This window comes from Magnolia sinica, chromosome 3 (genome assembly GCF_029962835.1).
Source record: "Magnolia sinica isolate HGM2019 chromosome 3, MsV1, whole genome shotgun sequence".
NCBI lineage: Eukaryota > Viridiplantae > Streptophyta > Magnoliopsida > Magnoliales > Magnoliaceae > Magnolia > Magnolia sinica.
Window position 1 is genome coordinate 29213560 of NC_080575.1, and position 19477 is coordinate 29233036.

Consider the following 19477-nt stretch of genomic DNA (forward strand, 5'->3'; position numbering starts at 1 on the left):
TAAGATAAAGATAACACAATGTGCTCATTGATCATATGATCGGAAGCTTCTGAGTTAATGACCCAGAGTACACTATTAGATGATGCAAGATAAATGGTACCTGATTGCATGAGAGTAGTTGTGGATGATGATACATGGGTGGAGTGATCCTTCGGAAGTTTGGCGATCCTTCGAAAGTTTGACAATCCTTGGATGATGCAACTATATCACCCAAAGTACTAGGCTTAGAAACGGAGATGGGCTTAGAGACAACCCTTAGTGTAATCATTAAAGGAGTGAACTTGATTTGCCTAGGCAAGCTTACCAATATGATCCCAACATGTGTCTGTTGTGTGGTTACTGAGACCACAATGAGTGCACTTTCGATTATCACAATCATGGCCACAACTATCACATGAATTTGTACCATGGGCCATGACAACCTCCAAAGCGACATCTTCCTGCAACTCTACCATGACCACGACCACTATGAGTGCGCCTGCCTCCACGATTTCCCCATCTCTTCTACCAGATGACATAAATGTAGAACGATCTGACGAAGATGAACTTTGTACACTAACCGCACAATGAACATGAGCAAAAGCCTTGGTGGTAGATGGGATCTCAGTACCTTTAGGAATCTCAGCTCGGACAAACTCGAACTCAAGACAGACTAGAGAGGAATTTGACGACATGAAATTCATTTCTTTGTTGTCGTATAGTCTCATAATCTGTAGATGGGGGCTCATATATTTTGGTTCCTCCCAGATGCCTAGCAAGGCAGAAAAATACTCTCCAACACTCTTATCTCCTTGTCAAAGAGAGAAAATACTCTGAAGTAACTCGTAGATCCGAATTAAATTCTTTTCCCATGAATACATCTCATTCAGGTCATCCCAGACTGACTTCTTTATCTTGAAAAAGATAACATTTTTAGTAATTTGAGGCTTCATACTATTCCATAACAAAGCCTTAATTCGGGCATCCTCTGCCGCCAAATCTTCGCACTCTTTTGAATTTTTGTCAATATTTTGATTTCCTTTTATAATGCAGGGGCATTTTCACATCAAGCTAGAGTGGGGTGGCCTGTGGGATGCAAGGGCACACTCGGGGTGGGCAACCCATGTGAGGTGGAACCCATGTGATGTGGGGCTCACGAGGGGGGTTTGCTTGAGGACCTAACCCATCAGATGTGGGGCTTGGGCTATGTGATAAAGGTATTGATTCGTCATGCTCTATCAAATTGAGCTTTTACAGCGAGTGGTTAGTTGTCCTACATAAAAGTGGTATCAAAGCGGGAGGTCTCGTGTTCGAGACTCCTCACCGGGGTGATTAATGCATGGGCATTTTCACATCGAGCTCGAGTGGAGTGGCCTGTGGGATGCAAGGTCACACTCGGGGTGGGCGGCCCATGTGAGGTGGGTGGTCATGTGAGGCGGAACCCATGTGATTGGGGCCCACGAAGGGGTTCGGCCACCCATGGGATGTGGGGCCCTGGGCAATGAGATAAATGTATTGATTCACTATGCTCTATCAGTTCGAGCTTTTAGAGCAATTGGTTAGTTGTCCTATATCATTTTACTCCTAAGGAATACCCTATTTTTGTTAGTATCGGTATCGCTACAAGTTTCATTGGTTGGGGATACAAAAAAAAATATCGATATCGCTAATAACTAGAAATGCGGGGAAACATGGGAAATACGGTGAAATTTTTCAGTGAAACTTCAGGAGATGCTAAAATACAATATATTTGCATATTAGGAATAAAAAGAAATTGCAAAAAGAATGTATACATCATAAGTTTCCATTTAGTGGGGGGCTTAAAGCACGTGTTGTTGTAAAAAATCAGTCCAACCATCCCATCAATCCCATCGTATCCATCAAACCATCCATCTATCAGTATTTTAGAACATCGACAATACACGATATTTCGCCGAGAAATCGTTGACAACTGGAAAGGAAACGAAAGAATGTGTGATGGGGACATTATACACACAGGCGCATGCACGTCGCCCCCCTTACGCACGTTCATACGAAGGATGGCCCCACCGTCGATCTGGCACGATGACGACGTCCAGGGAGGACCTCCTAGTTAGAAGACGAAGTTTTAATTCAAAAGAGTGGGCCTGATAGTCAAGAAAATCCCATCATGGGATCTCATGATCGTGACCCACTAGTCGGATTAAGTTCATATTTTAGGTTTTATTTATTTATGTTATTTATAACATCATGAACGCTTTAGATTTTTTTTTATTGGTTTTTATTTTGGTTTACTTCATCACCAAGTAATAGGTTGCGCACATGGCGCGAGTTTTGGGGTATATGGTTTTCTTATAAATAGGCATCCCTTGTAGTTCTTTTGGATCATTGAAGTTGAATAAAAATTCCTGCGTGTTTTTCTGCTCTCTGAGTTTTTGAGTAGTGGAAAAATTCAAGTGGGTGCGAAGCCCTCCCTTTTCGAATGGCTAAATTCACGTGGGTGCGAAGCCCTCTCTTTTCGAAGGGCTAACTATCGTGGTGCGAAACCACGTATCCCAATCTGCCCCTCCATCTTATTTCATCCATTCTACCATCATCTTCGCCTCAAATCTGCTTGTTTTGCAGCTGTTCGCCTTTCTACAGCCAGTTCCAGAATCTGGCCCTTCAGGAGGGCTGAAACTTCGACGGAGCACCGCGCCTCGACCACACATCGAATTGCGACAAAACTTGGAGGGTTTGAGGTCCCCCCAGCCGACCAAGGACAAGGAAGCAGTTTGGGGATTCAGGCCCCCACCACACGTGTGGCCAGCCTCCTACGCACATGCACCAGGCCCTGATCCGCTGTCCGCACGCGGGAGCTATTTCAGGTTCAGGTTTTCTTCCTATTTTCCTTTTGTTTATACCTATTTTCATAACCCTAACCCTAGATTGCATATTCCATAATTTATTTGCCCATTTTCTCGCCCTGGGGTTCCTTGATTTGAAATTGGGGAATCCCTTGGATTGGGGGACTGATTGTTATGCATGTGTGGCTAAATTCTATTTTCCTTTGAGCATTGTTTGGTCCATAATTTTACTTGTCCAGTCCTAGCCTGTGTAGGCCTGGACCCGTGCGGAATCCCCTTTACTTGAATGTTTGATCTCTTATGTGGGATGTGGAATTATTATGTGATCGTTCTGCATTAGTTTGATCTACACCTGAATTCTTGCATATCATATTTCAATTTCATGTCCTGCATCAAATTTGGTATCAGAGCTTAGGGTTCTTGATGCAAGACATGAAATTTAAATATGATATGCAAGATTTCAGGCTTAGATCACACTAATTCAAAAATAATAACATAAAAGTTCCACGTCCCACACAAAAGCTCATACATTCAAGTAAAGGAGAATCTGCACGGGTCCAAGCGTACACAGGCTAGGACTGGATCAGTAAAATTATGGACCAAACAATGCTCAAAGGAAAGTAGAAATCAACCACATATGCATGACAATCAATCCCTAATCCAAGGAATTCCCCAATTTCAAATCAAGGAACCCTAGGGTGAGAAAAGGGACAAATAAATTAATGATAATGCAATCTAGGATTAGGGTTTATGAAAAACTGGTATGAGAGGGTAAAATAAGAAGAAAACCTGAACCGGAAGACAGTTCTCGCGCGCGGACAGCAACAATGGCCCAGATGCAAGTGCGTGTGATCACGGTTGCACGTGTGAGGGGCCCATTATTCAGAAAAAGGCCACCTTGGCCCTGGTCGGCCAGGGATGGATTCCAAAACCCCCAAATCTTAACTCAATCCGATGCACGGTTTGTGCGTGGTGCTCCGCCGAAGTTTCAGCCCTCTTGCATGGCTAGATTTTGAAAATCTGCCGTAGAGAGAAAAACAGTTGCAACTATTAATGGATTTGCAGATGGAATGCTTGTAGGAGGAGAAATATGGATGGAAGGTGGGGGCGAATTGGGATTTGGCTTTGCACCACGGTAGTTAGCTCTTCAAAGAATGGATGGCTTCGCACCCAATTAGGTTTTCATAACTCGGAAAGGAGCATGAAAATGCAGCAATTTTTTATTATTCTTCATTGAATCAAAAGAATTACAATGGGTGCCTATTTATAGGAAAAACCTTATACCTCAAAACTCGCGCCATGTGCGCAACCTATTACTTGACGATGGAGTAAACTAAAATAAAAACCAATCAAAGAAATCTAAAGCGTTCACGATGTTCTAAATAACATATATAAACAAAACTTAAAATATGAAATCAATTCGACTAGTGGGCCACGATCATGAGATCCCATGATGGGTTTTTCTTGGCTATCAGGCCCACTCTCTTGAACCAAAACTCCGTCTTCTAACTAGGAGGCGCTCCCTGGACGTCGTCATCGATCCAGATCGACGGTGGGGCCCTTTTAGCGTACGTGCATAGGGGGCAGCATGAGTGCGCTTGTGCGCGTGATGTCCCCATCAATTCTTTCCAGTTGCGAAGATTTCACCACTGGCGAAATAAAACTCCTGAACCGCTCCAGGATGTCAGGATCAAGTCTCTGAAGCTCCTCCTCAGTGAGCCACGTGCTGTCTAAAGCTGGGTGTGACTTCCATTTAACTAGGTACTTCTGAAACCCGCCATCCGACGTTGAAACTATCTGATGGTCTAGGATATCCTCTATTTCCTTTTTGGATGTGTGAAGGTTAGGTACGGGAGGTAGAGGCTGGGAAAATGGGTCGAGAAGGATACACATAGGAGGTAGAGGCTGGGAAAATGGGTCGGGAAGGATAGGCATAAGAGGTAGAGGCTAGGAAAATGGGTTGGGACGGGTAGGTATGAGACGTAGAGGTTGGGAAAATGGGTCAAGAAGGGTAGGTATGGGAGGTAGAGGTTGGGAAGAAAGGTCAAGAAGAGTAGGTATGGGAGGTAGAGGCTAGGAAAATGGGTCGGGATGAGTAGGTATGGGACATAGAAGCTGGGAAAATGGGTCGGGAAGGGTATGTATGAGAGGTAGAGGCTGAGAAGAAAGGTGAGGAAGAGTAGGTATGGGAGGTAAGAGGTTGGGAAAATGGGTCGAGAAGGGGCCATAGTTCAAGGGATAAATATGAGGAATCAGGATGGGTGGGCGAAGGGCCGGACAAAGTATTAGTGGTCCCCTGAAAAGTAACTAAATCCTCCACATCGGATGTGAAACTAATTCCTATGGACGGTGGAAGATTTACCTCATACACATTGAGACCGTTTCGTTTTATAATTTTGAAGGGTTCAGTGCTACGCGCGTGTAACTTACGAACGACCCTCGAAGGATACCGCCCATCACGGAGTCCCCAATATTGAATCCTCTGAAACGTTTATGCTAGTCTGCAGAAAATGTGCAGTGTTAATTACTAGTCATGATCTTCTGCCTGATTTCTTGATGCTATGAATGAATGTGATCCGCAAAAGACTCTGCAGACTCTGACAACCTATGGGACAGTGACATAGGGACAATATTAATAGGTTTCTTAGGTTTATAACCAATAACAACTTCATGAGGACTTGAACTTGTGGACCTATCGATAGAACTATTCAACATAAACTCGGTTGTAGATATTACGGTGTCCCATGTTCTGGTGTGCTCTATATCCCTCCTAGGGGGAGACTCATCCGGTAGATTATCAGGACAAACATCACAAAACTCATCCACTACTGGAATGACCTCAGTGGGTAACTGTACACTAGCCTCTGGTGCACTCTCTCCAGCCACAAGGCTGCACATGTTGTACCCCTCAAAATAGTGGTCTTGATGTCCCTCATGGGGTGGGTGCACGGGTGCATGCCCATAACTGATTCCTTGGCCAACTCTATTCATTGGTCTATCCTCCTGGCCACCTGCCTGAGATTGGGCATCCACCCCAATGGTGGGGTTTGTCCCAGCGGAGGTCCCAAGTTAAGCAATGCGCACATCAAGTTGTTCAAAGTATTGGTCCATATCCAAGTGCTTAATCAAAGACTCCAACTTCTGGGACAGCTTGTTTAGTGACTCTTGCAGTTGTTCCGTGTTTAGTGTAGGGTGTCAACTAAAATTCAGCAATATAGTTGTCAAAATATAAGATTTTTATTTTTTATTTTTTATTTTTTATCTTTAAGGAACAACCTAGTTTCTAAAAATGAAAAAGGAAAGTTTTTAAAACAAGTTAGGAAAGTTCTTAAAAAAAAAAAAACAAATTAGGAAAGCTTCTAAAAAAAAAGCAACCTAGTTTCTAAAAACGAAAAAGGAAAGTTTCTAAGAAAAACAAATTAGGAAAGTTTCTAAAAATACAAATTAAGAAAGTTTCTAAAAATACAAATTAGGAAAGTTTCTAAAGAAAAGCAACCTAGTTTCTAAAAACGAAAAAGGAAAGTTTCTAAAAACAAACTAGGAAAGTTTCTAAAGAAACAAATTAAGAAAGTTTCTAAAAAACAAAACAAATTAGAAAAGTTTCTAAAAAAACAACCTAGTTTCTAAAAAAAGGAAAAAGGAAAGTTTCTAAAAATAGAACGTAAGTTAGTTTCTAAAAAAGAAAAAGGAAAGTAAACTAGTTTCTAAAAAAGAAAAAGGAAAGGAAATTAGTTTCTAAAAACAGATTAAGAAGTTTCTAAAAAATTAGTTTCTAAAAACAGAAAAGGAAAGTTTCTAAACCTAGAAATAGAAAGCTAAGTTAATTTCTAAAATAATTCAAATAAGGGGATAACAGAAAATTTCAACAGCTTATGTCAGGGTTTATGGACCTCTAAACCGCCATATATGATGAGAATTGATGCGTAATGGACATAAACAACTAAACCCTAAACATGTAATGCATTCCCTTATAAGAACCCTAAGCTCTGATACCAAATTTGATGTAGGACATGAAATTTAAATATGATATGCAAGATTTCAGGCTTAGATCACACTAATTCAAAAACAATAACATAAAAATTTCATGTCCCACACAAAAGCTCAAACATTCAAGTAAAGGGGAATCTGCACGGGTCCAGGCCTACACAGGCTAGGACTGGATCAGTAAAATTATGGACCAAACAATGCTCAAAGGGAAGTAGAAATCAACCACACATGCATGACAATCAATCCCTAATCCAAGGAGTTCTTCAATTTCAAATCAAGGAACCCTATGGGTGAGAAAATAGACAAATAAATTAAGGATAATGCAATCTAGGGTTAGGGTTTATGAAAAACTGGTATGAGAGGGTAAAATAAGAAGAAAACTTGAACCGGAAGACAGTTCCCGCGCACGGACAGCAACAATGGCCTAGACGCACGTGTGTGGAGCCCAATATTCAGAAAAAGGCCACCTTGGCCCTAGTCGGCCAGGATGGACTCCAAAACGCCCAAATCTCAGCTCGATCCAATACACGATTTGTGCGTGGTGCTCCACCGAAGTTTCAGCCCTCCTGTAGGGTCAGATTCTAGAAATCTGCTGTAGAGAGAAAAACGGCTACAACTATTGATGGATTTGTAGATGGAATACTTGTAGGAGGAGAAATATGGATGGAAGAAGGTGGGGGCGAATCGAGATAGATGTGGTTTCGCACCACGGTAGTTAGCCCTTCGAAGAAGGGATGACTTCGCACCTAATTAGGTTTTCATAACTCGAAAAGGAGCAGGAAACCGCAACAATTTTTATTAATCTTCATTGAATCAAAAGAACTACAAAGGGTGCCTATTTGTATGGAAAACCCTATACCTCAAAACTCGCGCTATGTGCGCAACCTATCACTTGGTGATGAAGTAAACTAAAATAAAAATCAATCAAAGAAATCTAAAGCGTTCAGGATGTTCTAAATAACATCATAAATAAGCAAAACCTAAAATATGAAATCAATTCGACTGGTGGGCCACGATCATGAGATCCCATGATGGGCTTTTCTTGGCTATCGGGCCCACTCTCTTGAACCAAAACTCCGTCTTCTAATTAAGAGGCCCTCCTTGGACGTCGTCATCGATCCAGATTGACAGCGGGGCCCTCCTTTTGGCGTACGTGTGTAGGGGGTGGCGTGAGTGCGCATGATGTCCCCATCAATTCTTATAGGTGAATACATTACTTGTTTAAGGTTAGTTTGTTTGAGTCCTTCATGCATCCAGTCCATCACATGTAGCTTTTAAGAGTCCATAATCCCTTATTTTGTCAACTATATTGCTGGATTTTAGTAAACTGCATAGTTCCCTCATATAGAGTCTCATAGGATCATTTAGTATTTAGTTATATATAGTCGTCTTAGAAAGTCCTTAGGTGGAGTTAGCAAGTGTATGCCCACACGTATAGGTTGCGGTTTCGGTTTACACCCTACACTAAACATGGAGCAACTGCAAGAAGCAGTGGCCAAGTTAACCCAGCAAGTTGATTCCCTGAGTAAGTGCTTGTAACAACGCATAGATCAACGCCTTGACCAAATAGAGGCCTCCCTCGGGACAAACCTTACCATTAGGGAAGATGTCCAATCTCAGGCAGGTGGTTAGGAGGTTAAACCAAGGAATGGGGGCGGCCAAGGAGTTAGTCATGGGTGCGCACCTATGCACCCCCCTCGTGAGGGACATCATGATCAATATGACCCATATGCACAAACTCTTCAAGAGAGTTAGAGTAGATGCCCCTACATTTGATGGCCACTTGGACCCTAAAGTCTTTCTAGATTGGTTGATGGATATGGACCATTATTTTGAGTGGTATGACATGTCGGATGTTCGACCAGTCCGATTCGCCAAGATGAAACTTGTGGGCCAAGCAAAGAGGTTTTGGGCGACGGTTGAGCGAAAGAAAGAAAGAGCGTGGGAACTCCCAATAGTCCATTGGAGAGAAATGAAAGAAACACTTAAAGAGAAGTACTTCCCTTTCTCTTATTACTTACGGTTGATTGAGGAGTGGCAGTCTCTTCGACAGGGTTCCATGAGTGTTGCGGACTATATCGAGAAGTTCAAAGAGTATTCGACCCGCTATGAGGTTGATGAGGACCCAGTACTCACCCTTGCTCGTTTTAAAACGGGCCTCCATCCTGACATTAGAAGAGAATTGCTCGCCAAAGACATAGATACTATTGAACAGTTGTACCAAGTAGTGTTAGACGTCGAGCAATACCTTAAAGCATCTGTGGGAAGGCGGTTTGACTTTCGCCAGTTCGGTGTTAAGGCCAACCCCTCTAGGGCTAAACCTAACACAGGATTCTAAAACAAACCTTCCAATAATGTTTAGCCCAGGCCTAAAGATGATAAGGGTAAAGAGATTGTCAGGTCTAGTTCACGTGGAAGTAGGGCCACTAGATGTTTTAGGTGTTAGGGGTTGGTCATTTTGCTCACCAGTGCGGCACGAGAGAGGGCACCAAAGTATTCTTCATTGATGGGCAAGTAGAAGTAGTGCCCCCGGAGAGTGACGGCGAAGGGGAAGAATATGAGCCTGTAGAGACCCCTAGTGATGAGGAAGGAGCGCAAGAGTCTGCGACCTTGGCAATTATGCGTTGCGCTTTAGCTCAAGCCAAGATTACTAATGACTGACGCCACAACACGATCTTCTATACTTATGCAAAATGTGGAGAAAAGAGTTGCAAGTTGATCTTGGATAGTGGTAGTTGTGCCAATGTGGCATCGACTAGCACTGAGCCATTTGGGCTTAAAGTTGAAAGCCCATCTGCAACCCTATAGAGTCTCCTGGGTAGACGAAACTTCCATTCTAGTCTCACACCGTTGTCTTATTCCTATTCAATTTGGGTCATATAAAGACACATTGTGGTGTGATGTTGTTCCCATGGATGTTGGCCATATCATTCTGGACAGATCATAGCTCTATGACAGGGATGTCACCATATTTGGTCGTTCAAATGTGTGTACATTCTGGTTTGAGGGCAAGAAGGTCAAGCTAAATCCTATGCCACCCAAGAATATGACTGGAAAGGAGTCCACCACACAGAGTGGTGTGAACGGCTCAAAAGAAGTGAAGGAGTCGAAGTCCAAGTTCAAACCTCTCCATATCCTGAATGCCAAATACTTTGGGCGAGAAACGGAGGCGGACTCGATGGTATACGCCCTTGTGGCTAGGGAGAGTGTACCAGAGGCTAGTGTAGAGTTACCCACTGAGGCCATTCAACTAGTGCATGAGTTACGTGATGTCTTCCCTGATGATCTATCGAATGAGCTTCCCCCTATGAGGGATATACAGCATGCCATTGATTTAATCCCTGGGGCGACTCTACCAAACCTCCCGCATTACAGAATGAATCCAAAGGAGCACGATGAGTTGAAGAGGTAGATTGACGAGCTCCTAGAGAAGGGTTTCATATGAGAAAGCATGAGCCCGTGTGCCGTGCCTGCCCTTCTTACACCTAAGAAGGATGGCACATGGAGGATGTGTGTTGATAATAGAGCCATCAACAAAATCACAGTTAAGTATTAGTTTCCCATACCGCGTCTTGATGACATGTTGGATATGATGGCCAATGCTACTATCTTCTCAAAAATTGACCTCAAAAGTGGTTATCACCAAATTCGTGTACGCCTTGGTGATGAGTGGAAGACAGCGTTCAAAACAAAGGATGGGCTATACGAGTGGCTAGTTATGCCTTTTGGGTTAAACTAACGCCCAAGCATTTTCATGCATGTGATGACCCAAGTGTTGATGCCCTTCATTGGGAAGTTCCTGGTCATATACTATAATGATATCTTGATTTATAGTATGACCAAGGAGCAACACCTCAACCATTTGAGGCAGGTTTGTGGGATCCTTAGGGCTGAGAAGTTGTACGCCAACCTAAAGAAGTGCTCGTTTTTGTCTACCAGTGTGATCTTCTTAGGTTTTATTGTGTCAGCTGAGGGCATATCGGCGGATCCCCTGAAGGTCAAGGTCATTGTCAATTGGCATGAACCCTACAATATTCACGAGGTGCGCAACTTTCACGGCTTAGCCACCTTTTATAGGCGGTTCATTCGAGGTTTCAGTTCCGTTATGGCTCCCATCATAGATTGCATAAAAAAATGAGAGTTTCAATGGACAAAGGCAGCCTCGAAGGCCTTCAAGGAGATAAAGGTCAAGATGACTGAAGCTCCAGTCACGCGGCTTCCAGATTTTTCAAAAGCTTTTGAAGTCGCATGTAACGCGTCAGGAGTCGGCATAGGAGAAATATTTAGTCAGGAAGGGTACCTTGTCGCCTTTTTTAGTGAGAAACTGAATGAGGCGAAACAAAGATATTCCACCTATGATAGAATTCTATACGGTAGTGCAATCACTGCGCCATTGGCGTCATTATCTATTACCGCAAGAATTCGTCTTATTCTCGGATCATGAGGCCTTGAGATATCTGAACTCTCAGAAGAAATTAAACCCTAGGCATGCCAAGTGGGTTCAATTCCTTCAAGAGTACACTTTTGTGCTTAAGCACAAGGCTGGTGTAGAGAATAAGCCTGCCGACGCGTTGAGTCGTCGAGTCGCATTACTCAACTCCATGAGCGTTGAAGTTATGGGCCTCGAGTGTATCAAAGAAGAGTATTTTGAGTGTCCAGATTTTGGAGTTGTGTATGCGTCGTTGTTAGAGAGTTCGTCAGGAGCTAGTAGTGAGTACTTGACTTTAGACGGATATTTGTTTAGGAGTGACCGCTTGTGCATACCACGCACCTCTCTCCGCGATTTTCTCGTCTGGGAGTTACATTCATGAGGGGTTGCGGGTCATTTTGGTCGAGACAAGACCATTGCCCGGGTGGAGGATAGGTTTCATTGGCTAAACCTCAAGCGAGACGTGACCAAAATTATAGGGCAGTGTCGTACTTGTCAACTGGCAAAGCAAAATAAACAAAATACAGGATTATGTACTCCTTTGCTAGTTTCATTCATCCCTTGGCAAGACATCAGTATGGACTTCGTGCTTAGACTTCCCAAGACTATTCGTAAACATGATTCCATATTTGTTGTTGTGGACTGTTTCTCTAAGATGACCCACTTTATTCTTTGTTCTAAGACTTTTGACGCATCTCATGTTATCAAGCTGTTCTTTAGTGAGGTCGTCAAACTGCATGGGTTACCAAAAACCAGTGTCTGACCATGATGTGCGATTCATGAGTTACTTTTGGAAGACACTATGGCACATGATGAATACTAGACTCCAATTTTCTTCTGCCTACCACCCTCAGACTGATGGTCAGACTGAGGTGGTTAATAAGAGCCCAGGGAGTTTGCTCCGATGTTTAGTGGGGGAGCATTCTAGGACATGGGGACACCATACTACCCATAGTCAAGTTTGCATTCAATAGTTCTGTTAATAGGTCCACAGGTCTAAGTCCTTTTGAGGACGTTACTGGTTACAAGCCTAGGAAGCCTGTTGATCTTGTCCCTATGTCATTGTCCCATAGGCCATCAGAGTCTGCAGAGTCTTTTGCGCATTACATACATTCATTGCATCAAGAAATCAAGCGAAAGATCACTACTAGTAATGAACAGTACAAATTTTCTGCAGATCAACATAGACGTTTCAAAGAATTCAATATTGGGGATTGTGATGGTCTGCATCATGCTCAAGCGGTATCCTCCGGGGGCCGTTCGTAAGTTACACGCGCGTAGTGCTGGACCCTTCAAAATTATAAAACGAAACGGTCTCAATGCGTATGAGGTAGATCTTCCACCTTCCATGGGGATTAGTTCCACATTCAACGTGGAAGATCTAGTTAATTTTCAGGGGACCGCTAATACTTTGTCCGGCCCTTCGCCCACCCATCCTGATTTCCCAGATTTATCCCTTGATTCATGTCCTCTTCTTGACCTTTCTTCCCAGCCTCTACCTCTCATACCTAACCTTCGCACACCCAGAGAGAAAATAGAGGATATCCTGGACCATCAGATAGTTTCAATGTCAGACGGCGGGTTTCAGAAGTACCTGGTTAAATGGAAGTCACGCCTAGCTTCAGATAGCACGTGGCTCACTGAGAAGGAGCTTTAGAGACTTGACCCTGACATCCTGGAGTGGTTCAGAAGTTTTATTTCGCCAGTGGCGAAATCTTCGCAGCCAGAGAGAGTTGATGGGGACATCATGTGCACACGCGCACGCACGCCGCCCACACGTGCACGCACGTCACCCCCCTACGCACGAAGAAATAGGGCCCCACCGTCGATCTGGCTCGATGACGACGTCCAGGGAGGGCCTCCTAGTTAGAAGACGAAGTTTTGATTCAAAAGAGTGGGCCCGGTAGTCAAGAAAAGCCCATCATGGGATCTCATGATCGTGGCCCACTAGTCGGATTAAGTTCATATTTTAGGTTTTATTTATTTATGTTATTTAGAACATCATGAACGCTTTAGATTTTTTGGATTGGTTTTTATTTTGGTTTACTTCATCGCCAAGTAATAGGTTGTGCACTTCGTGCAAGTTTTGGGGTATAGGGTTTTCTTATAAATAGGCACCCCTTGTAGTTCTTTTGGATTATTGAAGTTGAATAAAAATTATTGCGTTTTTCTGCTCTCTGAGTTTCTGAGTTGTGGAAAAATTCAAGTGGGTGCAAAGCCCTCCCTTTTCGAAGGGCTAAATTCACCTGGGTGTGAAGCCCTCCCTTTTCGAAGGGCTAACTACCGTGGTGTGAAGCCACGTTTATCCCAATCCACCCCTCCATCTTATTTCATCCATTCTACGATCATCTTCGCTTCAAATCCGCTTGTTTTGCAGTTGTTCATCTTTCCACAGCCAGTTCCAGAATCTGGCCCTGCAAGAGGGCTGAAACTTCGACGGAGCACCACGCCTCGACTGCACATTAGATTGTCGACTGCACATCGGATTGCGATGAAACTTGGAGGGTTTGAGGTCCCCCCCTGGCCGACCAAGGTCAAGGAAGCAGTTTGGGGATTCGGGCCCCCACCACACGTGCGGCCAGCCTATTGTGTACGTGCACCAAGCCCTGACCTGTTGTCCGCATGCGGGAGTTGTTCCAGGTTTAGGTTTTCTTCCTATTTTCCTTTTGTTTATACCTATTTTCATAACCCTAACCCTAGATTGCATCTTCCATAATTTATTTGCCCCTTTTCTCACCCTAGGGTTCCTTGATTTGAAATTGGGGAATCCCTTGGATTAAGGACTGATTGCTATGCATATGTGGCTGAATTTTATTTCCCTTTGAGCATTGTTTGGTCCATAATTTTACTGATCCAGTCCTAGCCCGTGTAGACCTGGACCCGTGCAGAATTCCCTTTACTTGAATGTTTGATATCTTATGTGGAATGTGGAATTATTATGTGATCGTTTTGCATTAGTTTGATCTACGCTTGAATTCTTGCATATCATATTTCAATTTCATGTCTTGCATCAATGTGGTCTCGATATCACCTATGATACGTTAATGATAATATTGTCAACAATTTAATCATTGCATACAACCATGCACCCATAAACAAAAATATTGAAATGGATTTTTTTTTTTTTTTTAATAAACAGATTTTTGGTGACATCGATACATTGGCAATATTATTGAAATATCGTCAATACATTGGCGATACAAGCGACACCTAGAATTTACACAGTTGAAAATATTAGCGATACATTGGAGATATTGATACATTGGCGATACAGGCGACACTTAGAATTTACATTGTCGAAAATATTGGTGATACATTGGCATTATTTAGCAATACATTGCTGATACTAGGAATTTCTGACACGATCGGTGTTATCGGTATCGCTACCAGTGTTATTGGTATCGTCAAGCCGGAGACAGATAATATCGGAGATACTCCGAACAACATGTGGTCCATTGCAAATAATTTGCCCCATTGAGTTTAGTCGATGTAATATGAAAGTTCCAACTCAGATAGAGAAAAAAGACTTCTGGCTTTATTCTTGACATCCATTGATTATGGAGAAATAAAACACCCAAGGAGGAACGAATAACTTTAACTAACCCCGTTCGTATATCAGAAACCAGTGTATATCAACAAACATGATCACCTAATGAAACTTCTTGTTTCAACACCTTCACATTTACATTGATTCTTTAACCCTTGCAATGCTTACCTTTAACCATATTTTCAATCTCAAATCTGGCTATAAACACGGTGCCACACTTTTGTCCTTTACGAGGGATCTATATGAAAGTGGGCCTCACACACATTTACGAGAGATGATTACGCGGCCATCTCAAAATAATAAAAGGTAAAGAAGAGAAGAAGAAAGAGGGAGGGAGGTTATATTGAATGATGTTTGCAGAAGTCAGTGAAAATCCACAGCATCCTAAGCTGCACAAGTCAGTGCAAATCCACAGCATCCTAAGCTGCAAAAGGCCAAGCAGGAGATGTTGGTACATGTGGCCTTAGATTGCTGCACAAGGGCAAGTTATTGCACTTCTTCTTTTTTTTTTTTTTTCTTTTTTTTTTTTTTGGTAGTTGGTTCTCTATACTTTTGCTTTTCTTCTCATGGGATAAGAATGCCTAATTCCCATCAATTTTGATCTTCTCTAAAGGGACGCCAAAAGGGATTAATCGGTTGGTTAACCTACATAAATCCCCTGAAAGGATGCTATTGTCACCCCATCTGCTGTGATGTTGAAATCATAGGGGCCTTGACTCTCGTGAAGAGTCGTTCTGCAGTCTTTTTCTACACCATTATTTAAGAAACAAGTGCATTAGCAAATGAGACTTGTTCCAAGTGGGATTGAAAAATCTCACTGTATAAGGTGATCCCAAGTCTAAGAACAACCTTGTAGTTCCTTTGTTATTAACTCCAACATTAGTCCCGTGTTCTTCAATTTGGCCTTTCTTGAAGTAATGATTAAGAGAAAAATTATGGCTCTTGAATTCTGGATCTCTGTACCGAGGCTGTCTATGGGTCCATACTATTCTTTCTACTATCTTGGTATATTTTAGAGATATCCACTAGGAGTTAGGGCCTGTTTGGATAGTGGGTAAAGAAAAGAAAAGAAATCAAAACCGTGATAATTACCCAATGATGATTTCTCAAATTTTCCTTGAGATCTGGATTCCCACCAATTCCATTTTGGTGGGGCTTATTTGAATAGGAAGTGGAAATCTGATAAAGCTCTCACATGTCTTACCTCATATTTTGTGTAGGAATTTAACTTTAGTGTTTGGGTAATGATTGTTTTTTGGAATCTAATATTTCCTTGCTATCCAAACATTGTGAAACGTCCTATCAGGGAAAAAGTCATCATATTTTCTTATCTCATTATCCAGACAGGCCCTTATCATAAAATGGTCATTTACTAAGCAATCGTCTCTATAGAGGATCATCCTGCTGGAAGTCTATTGCCAAGTTAGCGGCATAAGTTTTTGAGGGGATCAGGTTCTCAGTTGGAGATGGGGGAAGAATTAGTTTTTGGGATGATATTTGGTGAGGGGATGCCCCACTCCAAACACAATTCCCCAACATATTGTGGGGCTATATCCTGATGCGAACATTTTGGTGGTCCGATATTTCGCAGATGGGGTATGGCTTCCCCCCCTTGCGGGTGCCATTTACCGGATGATGAAGTGCTGGAATTATCTCGGCTTCTCATCTGGAAGGATTATGCCCCTCTCCGGAAGAGAATGATTCCTTGTTCTGGCATAGAGACTGGACTGGGGGCTTCTGTTTGCTCTTTTCTGAGCTCGCTGTCTCTTTCTGGTGCTTCTCACTCTGGGTGTCATACTGGGGTTGTCTGGCATTATGGTGCTTCACCTAAGGTGGCTGTGTTTGTGTGGCTGGCTGGTCGCAGCAGGGTGTTAACTATAGACGATCTGCATAAGAGAGGTATGCTGCTGCCAAATATTTGCCTCCTGTGCATGAGGGATGCGGAATCGGTGTAGCATCTTTTTATTCACTGCCCTCTCACTTGGGAGGTGTGGGCCAGCATTCTCATTCTTCAAGACTCCATGGGTGATGCCTAATTCTATAGAGGGTCTTTTTCTTGAGTGGCACAAGGGAGATCCCCACTCTAAAGGCAGGGCGAAGTGGCAGCTAGCTTTGCTTGCGTGTCTCTGGTCCATTGAAGGGAGAGAAATAACTGCTGCTTACCATCGGGCGGGATTGCTACAAAGTTGTTTTTGTTCAGGGAGTGGGAGCCTTGAGCTTTGTGGCTGCTGGTTGGCCAAGCTACTATTTTTCCTTTTCCCTTTTCTTTTGTTTTTTGGCCATTGTGCCCTTTGAATAAAATTCATCATCTTTCAAACATACTAAGAGTCTGGCCATGTGCTCAGAAAACCAAAGAGCCCTGATAAGAAGTGAACTTTGATTAGGGTTGAAGTGGCTTGAAAAGGAGGACGGGGAAGAGTTAAAAGGACTTGGATAGAGATGTTGAGAAGAGAGAGCGTTTCGCTTACCAAATACAGGCCCCTAGATAGGAAGTTTCGGGCCTTTTAGCCAAACAGGATTCCTAAGACTATAGCTGGGACATGGCTATAATCATGATGATGATGATCTACTAATCAGAAGCAATATAGAAATGAGAAGCATCTGTTATTTGAAAGAGGAGGTCTACAATACCAATTTCGTGTTGAGGCAGTTATTGGTAAAAGTGAATTGCTGCCCCAAGGTTTTAACTGTGAAACTTAGTATACTGTTCTCTGCCAGGTTTGTACATTTGCTGTGAATGGAGATGAATATGGTCCTAGCAAAACTATGTTATGATGTAGTCTTCTATAGAATTATTAGGCCCTGTACGTCAGTGCACTTACTGTTTGCTGATGCTTTTAGTTCCATTTATGGGACCCAATAGTTCAGTGATCTAGACAGTCGATCTTATGGACCACACTGATGCACTGAAAATCCTGCATTGAATGATACGGAGTCTTCGATATTTTTCCTTTTTCAAGTTTTTTATATCTCAACTGTTTAATTTACTTTGTGGTTCTCATATCTGTCTATTTGCTTCCTGCTGATGGGGTAGGATCTTCCTATTTGGGGGCTGTTTGGACACATTTGTGCTGAAGGGGCTTTCAAGCCTTGCTTTTTTGGTCATCTTGACAAAAATGAATGGATTGGTTTTTGTCGAGTCAGCATTTTAGAGTCTATTTTGTCGAGCGGGATGGTGAACCAATGGTTTGCAAATTGCATCCAAACGCCACTTTGGAGGGTGCATTCAAAAGGCCCCTTAAGATTTTTTTGGGGAACTCCAGTCTCTGAGTTGGACAGTCAGATGGCTCAATCATGGGCTCTATATTTCTATTCCTTGTGTAAAAAATGTCTACTAAATTTCTGCATTGCAGCCACTTACCTTTAAAACCCTCCTATTCTGTATTCTATAATTCCTCTCCTTGTACAAATTTCAACTACATTTCTGTACAGTAGCCTGGCATCTAATCCCAGGCGTCAATGTTTGCAGATTTGGGACGTCCTCTCCAACAAAGAAGTGGTGGACATAGTGGCTTCTGCCCCGGCTAGGTCCTCTGCAGCTCGAGCCCTGGTTGAGTCAGCGGTCCGAGCCTGGAGGTTCAAATACCCAACTTCCAAGGTTGATGACTGTGCCGTTGTCTGCCTCTTTCTTGACTCCAACCCAGACACCGGCAATTCCAAGAGGTCTGTCGAAGGATTGGATATGGCCAACGAAAAGCAAGAAGATCCATTGGAATGGTCAGCCACCGTCCGGACCTGTAATGAGATCGTTCCGGAGGAGGGTGGGGAAGCATCGAAGCTGTTGGGCCCCACTGGGGGAGCAGCAGATGAGTGGTTGGCGCTGGAGGGGGTCTCTCGTGTGAACACATTGTTGACCCTCCCAAGGTTTGTAGCTGGTGGAGACCAGAAGAGGCCTGAAATTCAAAAGTCGTCAGGAAGAAACGGTTAGTTTGCTCAGCTGGAAAAAAGAAAAAGAAAGAAAGAAAGTTTTATTATTATTATTATTATCATCATCGTTGTTGTTGTTGTTATTATTATTATTTCCCTTTTCTTTCCCTATCCACCGTAAGTGCCCGGGGGAGGGAGTATTTGTTGCTTCTGATTGGAGAGGTGGTGGGCCCAGCTTTATTAGTGTGTCTGGGCCGTCCTTTCTTTCTGTCTCTTTTGCGTGGGTAGATTGAAGTTTTTGTAAAATCCAACTCTCCACTTTTTTTTCTTTTTTTTCTTTTTTTAAAATTTTATTTCTTGTGATTTGTTATCATGACAATAGTTAGTAAATATGTTGTTCGGAATAAAATGGTGAGTGGAAAGTAGAGAGTCAGTGATGTGACAGTGTGACAAATATGGCCGAGATTTTGAAAATCTTGTGATAATAATGCAAAAAATACAAGAAATGATGTTATTTCCAGATTTTTTTTTAACCTCGCGGGAACTTCCCATGAGGTCGAGCTGTGTGGGCCCCACTGTGATGCGTGTCAAACATCAACACCTTGCAATTGATGGGTCCCCTTTAAATTATGGGATATCCCAAAAATCAGCCGTATACGGAACTCAGTGGGCCATACCATCTAAAATCATGTGAAGACATACCTAAAACGTAAAAGTACTTGGTGGGGCCCTCCTAAAATTTGGTTGTCTGAAACTTGGTCTGACCCCTCGTGTGGGACACACATAATGGATGGGCTGGATTTGTGAACCACATCTTGGTGGGCTCAACAAATGATTATGAAT

General features: G+C 42.8%; 1 protein-coding gene across 2 annotated transcripts in view; it reads left to right on the forward strand.

Annotated features, from left to right (window-relative positions):
* The window catches only part of LOC131239753 (probable protein phosphatase 2C 33), a 33933-nt gene extending 14866 nt beyond the window's left edge, over positions 1 to 19067 (forward strand). For both annotated transcript variants that reach the window (XM_058237609.1, XM_058237610.1), the window contains exon 5: positions 18237 to 19067. In XM_058237609.1, the coding sequence (XP_058093592.1) occupies positions 18237 to 18695 (459 nt within the window). In that variant the 3' untranslated portion in view covers positions 18696 to 19067. The remainder of the gene's footprint in view (positions 1 to 18236) is intronic.
* The last annotated feature ends 410 nt before the right edge of the window (positions 19068 to 19477 follow it).